Source organism: Acipenser ruthenus, chromosome 1, assembly GCF_902713425.1.
Source record: "Acipenser ruthenus chromosome 1, fAciRut3.2 maternal haplotype, whole genome shotgun sequence".
NCBI lineage: Eukaryota > Metazoa > Chordata > Actinopteri > Acipenseriformes > Acipenseridae > Acipenser > Acipenser ruthenus.
Window position 1 is genome coordinate 7,552,721 of NC_081189.1, and position 9,719 is coordinate 7,562,439.

At 38.7% G+C, this 9,719-nt stretch overlaps 1 protein-coding gene across 1 annotated transcript; it reads left to right on the top strand.

Annotated features, from left to right (window-relative positions):
* The first annotated feature begins 9 nt into the window (after positions 1 to 9).
* On the top strand, positions 10 to 9,719 carry LOC131697930 (pentatricopeptide repeat-containing protein 2, mitochondrial-like). Its single transcript, XM_058989954.1, has 10 exons — positions 10 to 129; positions 1,221 to 1,313; positions 1,746 to 1,875; positions 2,185 to 2,302; positions 2,828 to 2,906; positions 3,664 to 3,755; positions 3,870 to 3,983; positions 5,289 to 5,363; positions 6,686 to 6,799; positions 8,300 to 9,719. The coding sequence occupies exons 1-10, from the start codon at positions 18 to 20 to the stop codon at positions 8,522 to 8,524; spliced, it is 1,152 nt and encodes a 383-aa protein (XP_058845937.1). The 5' UTR covers positions 10 to 17; the 3' UTR covers positions 8,525 to 9,719.

The window sequence follows — 9,719 nt, forward strand, 5'->3', positions numbered from 1 at the left end:
TATGTCCAGGGGACAGAATGGCGATCAGGTTAACGACGGGCTATTTCAGAATCTTAACAAATACCCTTAAAAAAAGCGGAATTATCACCGCTTTCAAACCGTCACAGTGTTGGACATGCAGATTAGGGGGTACGTATTTTACGTATTTAGTTGCGGTCCAAGGAGTAATTTAAGATGTTCACACAACAGCAGTCGCGAAAACTCGCTGTCTGTGTGCTTGAGTACAACATTCTGAAAGGAACAGACGTTCATTTATGTATTTATTTATTTATCTTTTGCTTCTTGAGCTGTACAGTAACACGTTATCATGAACAAGGGGGTAGCCTGCCACTCCGTGCCTCGCTGTTACTATATTAGTATAGATGGACGTTGTCAGCCCCGAGTTACACAGCACAGTATTTTGTAATGTTAGACTGTATGGCATGAAAATATCATGTATAGATTGTGTTCTATACATGCTGCTGGATAATATAAAACAAAAATGCTGATTTGTACCGCACGCACCAGCACTGTGTGCAGAGAGTACTATTGACCTTGGAAACTTTAGATTTTAAAACAAAACCACATTGCAGAACAGTACACTGCATTTACATTGGTGCTGGCTTATTGGTAGTTGATTGGAGCTGGCGTACCTGATTACACTAATAGTAAAGTCCAGAGTGGTTCAAACCGCTGTGACTGTATGTGAGTCTTATGTCCGTCCCTGAACACACTGTATTCCTGTGTGAATATGTTGATATTGCTGCAGAACGGTGGGCTACATTCTAGAACTGTTGGGAGTCATTCCATTACCCGTAACCACGTTCAGAAAACTATAGTGTATAAATCGCTGCTGATCCAATTGATAGGGTATCAACAGAAACATCCCATTTATTGTAAATCTGTAATGGATTCTCTTATCCTACTGTGTTATAGAAAGCAAACATTCAAGGGTTGTCCTGCAAGTGGTACCACTGAGTTTCATGCCTGACCCCAAGTCTAGCTTGCAAAGAAGAGATCTTTGAAGTAAAGCAGTAAGACCCCATCATCATTAGCAGAATAGATCACCTTGCCTCAGAATATAGAACTGAGTGTTAGCAGTTCTGAAATGAAAAATAGTTTGCGAGCTGCCATCATCCAGAATCGTCTTGTTCAGCTTCTATAGTGTACTGTCTGTACCAACACTCTTGGTATTAATGTTGACAATACGGTATAATAGGAATATATGCTTATATTTGCAGCAAAAAGGCATCTGCTTTCAGAGGATGTGATTCGGCTGCATGAATTCCAGCAAAGAAAAGTAGCTGTTGCTCATCAGATATATGGAGACAAAGGTAACAGCAAGTACAGCATTGCCACCGTTCAATTCAACAAAGACTCGTCATTCATGTGAACTCAGAACTGCAGGCTGAGGTGCAGATAACTGCTGAGTGTAGATAGACTGCAGATTGGCTATACTGTAACTAACTGCCTTTCGTGAGCCTGTACAATAGTGCAGTAGTTCAAATGCAGCTGTAATGATGTGAACACTCACTAGCACACATGATTTTTTGTTAATTAACACTCAGACAAACTATAAAATGTTACAGCTTGTTAAAAATCAGGGACAGTGGTTCACTTACTGTTAAATGTTGTTTTTTTTTTTATTTTGGACTCTAGATTTTTTTCATGATGTATTTGTAATGAATGCAATAAAATGCCAATTGCGTTATCTGATTATTTTCCGTTAACTTACCAACTCTGTTCTCTGCTATCACTATCTTAAGATAACTATTTTCAGACGCTGGATAAAAGGCTGCAGAGGAATGAGCTTGTCCTTAAAGATGAATTAAAACTGGTCTTGCATTTGTGCCAGACCCCAGAAGATGTGGAAGTAGCCAAGAATGCCATTTACAGGTAAAAGCTTGAGGACAGAGGTCAGGTACTGATTCAGTTGGGCACAGTGAGTGATCCTCGACACCAGCATCTGGCACAGGCTTGATTTACCTGTGCAAGCAAAAAACAGAAATACTAAATACATACATACAAATTATGGGCTTTGGTAATGTAGAATAGATAATGAAATATTCTTATTGTTATTATTATTGGTAATAATTAATACTACAGTGGCTGCTAATGTTGAATTATTTCCATAGTTAAAGAGTGTAAGGATACAAAGGGGTTTGCTTAATCGTGTGTTTGGTTTTGTTTCTGTGCTGCTATTAGGTACCATGAGGAAAATGGAAATGTGGCATTTGGAGAGTTTAAGTTCGGACCTCTCTTTATGAGGTTGTGTTATGAGTTAGGACTGGAAGAGACTGCAGCAGAGCTGGTGAAAGACAAGGTGACCTCTTTTAATAAAAAGAGTTTCTGTGACAAATGAATACAAAATATAGTTTTTTATGATTGATTCACTTATTGATGACAGGTATATATATATATATATATATATATATATATATATTTCACATGTTCTCGCCATGTGGTTTTCATTCCATATTGTGCTGCATTGTTTTGAATTTGCTTTGACAGTGAACTTGAGTTTTGTTTGGTTGTGAGCTTGTAATGGACTCTAGAGGGCAGAGCAGTGCTTGCAATAGGTAACCAGCTAGCAGTCCTTACATAGGATACTATGGGAGCCAGTCTAGCTGGTTCAATATATGTTTGTATAGAAAAATAAACCATGAAGTGATGTGCCTGAATACATCTTCAGTTAGTGTCCCTAACACTGCTGCATTCCAATGTTTCAAAAGGCAAACCTTGTTCTTGAACATGTGTATGCTATTTTTAGAACAGACTGGGGCATCTTAGTGCTTGTCTGTTACTCACTGCTTTGTTTATTTCTGTAAAAATGCCTTTTGTGTTTCAGGCTCTGAAAGGATTCTTTTCAGATTCAACTTCCTTCAACATTGTTATGGATATGTTGTTCATAAAGGGATATTATGACAGTAAGCAATCTTTGAAGTTTTATTGTATTTATTTACACCCACAGAATCAGATCATTCCCTTTGCCAAACTATTCAAGACATACTGTTAAAAGGCAGGGTTTCCAGTAAATGTGGGAAGGATCCTGGCTTACACAGTCAAATGTATTGTTAGAAAATGACACAACAAATTCACTGCCTATTATGTTAATGCTAATGATGGCCAAAAACATACAGTTTCATTTGCAAATGCATGGCTCAACACTAGCCTGCCCAGAGATGGAAATAAGACATATTGAATAGCAATCCAGGTTTCACTAGGAGCTTGATTAATCACAGTGTATAGGCAACAAGCTCAGTTGTGTCTTCTTAGATTCATAGAAAAACCAGGAATGGATCAAACTGCTATGCAGTGGGAGTCTTATTTCCATCCCTGTTGCCTATGTAGTCTAGTTTGGAGGCATTACATTAAACCAAGTTACCATTCCACATCAGGGTTTAGTGGTTATCAATTGACTGAATAGAGGTGCATTTGCTTCAATTAAGTGATTAAGAGTATGGCTAGAATGTCCCTCGCTGTGAAATCACTGTATTCAAGTGAAAAGATATAATCATTCTTGAGCGCCTGCCATTGCGTTGTCACTGTGATCTCAATTACACAAGCCACACCTCAGCTTAATTACTGTAGGAGTGCCATCCAGGGAACAGACTTCTTGTCAAGCCACAAAGAGATGTGACACTAATATAAGCAATGCTGTCTTGATCTATTTCTTAATGATAGGTGCTTTGGAGGTGCTGTTAGACATGAAGATCCAAGGAGTCTCATTCAACAAGGACACATGCACCCTGGCATCTGCCATCTGCTACAAACTGGTGTGTGTTCCGAAAGCAGCGTTCAGCACAAACAGCATGAAATCATATCTGTAAAATGCACTGCTGACACACTGTAGCTGCAGAGGCTTCATACGCTCTACTCCTTTCTAACAGAACACTGCAGAGTCCTACAGAATCTGCACTCTAATACTGGAGGAGACCCAGAGTAAAGGAAAGCATGTTCCTCGACAGGCCTTCTTCTTTGCAATTGCTCTTGCACTTAAACAGGTATGGCAAACAGCATTTCAGCTTTTTAAACTGTTTTGGATAGGGTTGGAGTCAATTCCAGTTTTTCAATTCCAATTCCTTTTTAAAAGCTGTTCCCAATTCCCATTCCCTCTGAATCAATTCCAACACATCATTGATCAAAATTGCAATTAGTAGTATTCAGTTAAAATGAGCTTCTCACAGTGGCAACACATGACTTCAATTGGAGCCGCTGTCAATTAAATTGGCTTCAAAAAGAGCAGCTGAGCAATCACAATAGTTATTATGTTTCTAAAATATAAATTCCTTTGAAGGAATTGGAATTGGAATTGAAAAACAGGAATTGACCCCAACCCTGGTTATGGATAACTGGGACAAGTTTGTATATGTTTTTCCCTTTTCATGTCCTGTCATTCTGACCTTGAAGAGTCAAGAAACACCTTGGTCAATTCCCAGGTCCTTTCCCTTGAGGGTCAAAGTGTTTTACTGGCTGTGAAGCATGTCACTCAATAGGGAAGCAGTTGGTTAGGTAATGATAGGAAATACGTTTGAAGGGGTGGTTAAAAATATCATTCTCATGATGAAATGTCCAAGGAAATTCAGGACTACCTGAAAGTAGCTCTTTCTTTAACCTTATATTACCAGATTTAAAAAGTAAAATAAAATAAAAGTTTGCTGTAATGTGTGTGTTTGAAAGCTGCAGGTGGGAGGCATGTATAGGGAGGGAGGTCCATAACAGGGAATGTCTTGATAGTTACAGTAGTGAGCTCTGGTCCTCAGGTCTTTGTTTCAGTGAAGTGAGTTCATTGAATATGCTAAACAGCAGAGTACCACCTCTTTAATATATGAGCAAGGCTGTGTTTTTTGTTTCACAGATTTCACCATTTCCGTGAAATTGACCCATTGCTGTGCAATATGTAGTTCCCTGTGAAAATTCCTATTTCTGAAAGATCACTCTGTCTTGTACAAGGGATATTTCACGTGTCTGGTGAAAACAGAATGTCTTTAAAAGGTGGACATAAAAAACGAAATATTCTACAATTACCAATTACTGTTTTTCAGTTAAGCATTTAAATATTTAGGAACATTTGTTGTAATAATAACCCATTTTGAATGTGACAATGCTATTTTTTTCTGCTTTTAATAATTATGTTTAATTGTGAAATATCTCTGTTTTGAGACCGTGAAACAGACCACTTTTTACTGTGAAAAAAAATGCAGCCCTGCTATGTATGAGCATGTTCTCATTGATTCCAGTGAAAGTCTAGTATACATGTATAATGTCGTGCTGCAATCTGGTCATACAGGAGCTTGTTTTCTTTATAGGAGGACGTTGAGAGAGCCCGCTCACTCTACTCACAGATTATGAACACAGAAAGCAAAGTTTGCCTAAATCTTAAAGTAAGTCCACTTTATATTCATAACCATTAGCACATTATAACATTAGAAAGGTTGGGAATGAGCAGAGGCCATTGGACCCACGTGGCTCGTTCCCCCCAATGTCGTGTCTCTTCCCAGCATGCCATTTTCCCCAGCTGAGGGATTTTAATATAGTCGGGTTTGGTGTGCTCTGTCACAGGCTCACAGAATCAGAGAAGGGTTGCGTTATACTGCACTGAAGGATTTTAATATAGCCGGGTTTGGTGTGCACTGTGACAGTCTCACAGTATCAGAGAAGGGTTGCGTTGTACTGCACTGAGGGATTTTAATATAGTCGGGTTTGGTGTGCTCTGTGACAGGCTCACAGTATCAGAGAAGGGTTGCACTGTACTGTACTCTATTTCTATAACTTACAATGGATAGTTACTTTTGCATTCTTCTACATTATTTTAAGTGGGGGGTGGGCACTGGGCACTGCCTTGCAATAAAATAGACGCATGAAACGGTGAGGGCTTCAGAGAGAAGCAGTTTTTTCAGTCTAAGTTAGCCTTTTGGATTCTTTTCCACTTACAGTTCTGTTTATTTACAAGTCAAGAAAAGTTATGTGTCTTTAAATAAAAAGGAACCAAGTCCGACTTGCATTAAAGAGTGTGTACTTCCTTAAATTCCTGTAGCGCTGAAAACAGCTGATTTTAAAACAATTGTTATTTTCTTCAAACCGTACCTTAGTTCTCTGGCTCAAGTATCACAGCAAAATTAATGCTCAATACTTCCTGCTTTGCAGCTAACTGTAGTTGAAGCTTGTGATTTCCTGAATACAAACATGCACAAACGACCCTGTCTGTTAGGGTATAGGGCTGTCTTTATCAGCATCTAGTGGACAAGGGGACCGCAAAACATCAGCTGTGCAGCTTTGACCTCAAAACTATGCGTGAGAAAATGGTTTTAATCCCTTAAGAGGCAAAGTAAACTGAACGTAGTGAATCTAATTAACATTAAGACATGCAATACAAATACAGTGAAGTGAGGATCACAGAATACAAGGGTTATACGTTTAAGGGGAGGCAGTATTCAAACCTACCACTGATTAGATCATTAAAATAGACATCTAACAAATTCTCTGTTGTCAAAGGGACATTTTGTTTTTAATTGATAGTATTCATCACCAGTATATGCCCACAGAATGCTTGCTGAATTTGATCCTACACAAGGAAGCATTCTAATTGATGAAATGGAGTGCTGGTTAATCGGGTGCTTTCATTGGGTAGAGCATATAATGATTTCTCAGCCCTGTATATAACGCCTGGCTCTTCAGAGGGATACATTACTCTACCTTTGAACAGGTTTTACTGCTGGGCTTGTCAGGGGATCTGAAGGACCTTCTGTCCTTTCTGGAATCGGCGATAGTGGCAGACACTCCTACATTCGTCAAGAAGCCAGCCTTTTCTCAAGAGGTGGTGAGTAAACGCTTCCCACAAATACAGCTGTATGTCTGTATTACACTGTATCAGCCATTGGATATTTTCATATGAATATGTGATTATGATAAAAACATATGTGCACAGATATCAATGTTGATCCCATGACCACAGCTTGTCATAAACTATAAATGATTAGTTTTCCTTGCTGAGTAAAGGTCTTTTCACACTGAGCGATTTAAAACAGTAGATATTGCCGAAATGAAAAGTTTCCTTGAAGATAATGGAAACAAATAGAGCTACAGTAAAGAAAACAAGAAAACTCTTTCAAGGGGGTCATTCCATGCCAACTCAACCAGAAAAGGGCTTTTCTTAACAAAATACTAGGAGCACCCTACTCACTTCTGGCAGATTGCCAGACGAGGGGTAACTGACGAGTTTTATCCGAACTTCAGCCTAACCCTTTACCCTGTAGGGAATGTGGGTCCTAAAATGTAAGTATTGCTGTAAGAACCTTGGTAGTTTCAAATGTGTCATCATAACAACAAAGTCCCAAGTCCCATATGCAAGTTCAGTTTGGAATACTAGTTCCTAAGGTTCTTACAGCAATACTTACATTTTAGGACCCACATCCCCTACAGGGTAAAGGGTGAGGCTGAAATCTGAGACAGACGGGCAATGGCACTGGTTGAGTGGGCATGGAATGATCCAAGTATTTTGAACAGCAACACAAAGTGAGACCCAACGGGTAAAAAGAAATACCTCCATCTGAATTAAATGTATAAAGGTAATGTACATAATCTTTGTTTATGTATATTTTACATTATTTATTTTTTTAGGACAGACAGTAAATACATCAATGTCCAGACATCAAAATGCTTACTACTTATTTGTGGAGAACGGCATGAGTGTAGAGCCCTGTGTTTCAAACACAAACTGTATCTTTAAACTGAATAGTTGTATAAAGTTTAGTTTTTTATGATTAAGAACTTCAACCATATTAGAAATATGCAACACATTAATGGTTCTGTTCTGGTTAAAGTGCTATAGCGAACTACAAGTAAAGTACTATACTGTTGTTTTTTTTACTTATTTTGCACGTCTTGTGACTCAGATGTAGTTAAAAACTGATGGAAGAGTTAGAGTTGAATGTATTCTTGTAAAACATATTTCAAGGTAACCGAACAATGTTTTACCCATTTCTCTAATGAGCTTCTGATATTTTCATTGAACTGCCGATTCCCTCTCCCTAGTCACAGCAACCTGAACAAATCTCACGGTATAAATAAAGTGGTGGTTCAATTCTTGCTGCAGTAGAAAGGGAGCATGCTGATGTACAGTATCTGTAGTATTAATAAGTTGGCCACTTTGAATTTTCAAAATAGATTCTACAGCACCAAATGTGCATTCCATTATCCCGTTCCAATAAAGTGTTCTAACTACAATGAGAAGGAAAATGTTCTAAGAACAAAGACAGGGCTGTAAAGTTAAAGACAGTAACTAAAACAATGGCAATTCTTTGTTTTTTTTCCCCTGAAGCTTGAGACAGTCCGAGAGAAGATGGAGGACAGCACTCAGCTGCACAGTCGATTCGAGGACATCTTTGCTAAGCTGCGTTTGTCCGGTCAGGTCACTGATGTGACTCTGGATATAATGCTGTGTCATACTCCTAATGCAAAGAAGAAACACGCGGCTCTTCTGGATCAGAGGAGAATCAGTCGAAGGACATTCAGACCCCTGCAGTCAGCACTGCTGATTGAGTAGCTGCATGAAGCCCCCACGTTGAGACACTGCGCTGACCACACAATGCAATCCATTTCACAAATGAGACCAGACTGCTTTAAAGTAGAAAAACAGCAAGTGGTAGCAACTCAGAAATAAACTTTGTAGGAATGTATTTCAAGAGCCCTAAATATTCTTGGGTGGTTTCTTTTTTTGTTTGTTTGTTTGTTTGCTTGAAGCATTAATAATACTGCGTTCAGGTTGGATTATGGAAGTGACATGTCTTAATCTGGGAATGCAATGGAATCCCTCTGGAAATGGCTGTTGAGGACTCTTATAAAATAATAGTTAACAATACAAATCTACATGACAATCACGACGACTGCTTTTGTTTATAAGGAATATCGAGTGTGTGTTATCTGTTCTTTTCACAATAGTGTGTCTGGTTGTCCTGTCTAGTTGCTTTCCTTTTATCATGCTAAATGAATATAATACAGCTGCCAAGGACAAAACATCTTTGTGTATTCATCCATTTAGATACATTTTCACTGAAAACACTGAGATCATCAAAAAAATGTTTTAGAACGCCTTGCAGGTGCTTTTTCAAGGACCTCAAGCTGTGGTTTGTATGCTTTTTAACATATTGAGGATGCTTACAGTGAGTCAGATGTTTTAGTGGTTGTCTCCAAGATGCTGATCGTATGTAAATATCTGCACATAGCTTCAAGAATTCTTCTGCGTTTCTCATAACTTCATAGCAACTTCACTTAATAATCAAACCTAATTTGGATCCTAATTACGTCATGCTGAGGTTTGACTGATCTGCCTTCACTGCGGTTTGGGTGCACGGAATTGGCTATTTAGTGCTCAGAATGTTCTTTTTCCCATACTTGGTTTCATAGCCAGTACAGTTTAATAGTGCAGCCTGGAACGCATCAGTTACTGTACCGCACACCACCCCTTTCATCGCTCCTAGGCTCCGCCCACATTGCTTTATGCCCTGTAACAGAACAGAAATTCAGAATATTCCAGCTGGTGACCAGGGAATTTTTACATTTACTGAAAATCACTTCACATAAACACAGCATAGATGTATTGTATAGAGTGTGAATTATTCACTACAATTATTGGAAAACATTGTAATAACCCTTTTTTTTCAGCAGACTTGGGTTCTGCATTAAAACATCATGAGACTTGTTACCTTGTGCAACACATTTCAAAGGCTTTGCCTCTTCGG

What these genes read in the sequence shown, in the direction of transcription:
- LOC131697930 (XM_058989954.1), top strand. Translation starts at nt 18, where the DNA reads ATGGCGATCAGGTTAACGACGGGCTATTTCAGAATCTTAACAAATACC. An exon ending in CAGAGCTGGTGAAAGACAAG is followed by an intron (nt 2,303 to 2,827) that starts GTGACCTCTTTT and finishes TTTGTGTTTCAG; the next exon opens with GCTCTGAAAGGATTCTTTTC. An exon ending in TTGCTCTTGCACTTAAACAG is followed by an intron (nt 3,984 to 5,288) that starts GTATGGCAAACA and finishes TTTTCTTTATAG; the next exon opens with GAGGACGTTGAGAGAGCCCG.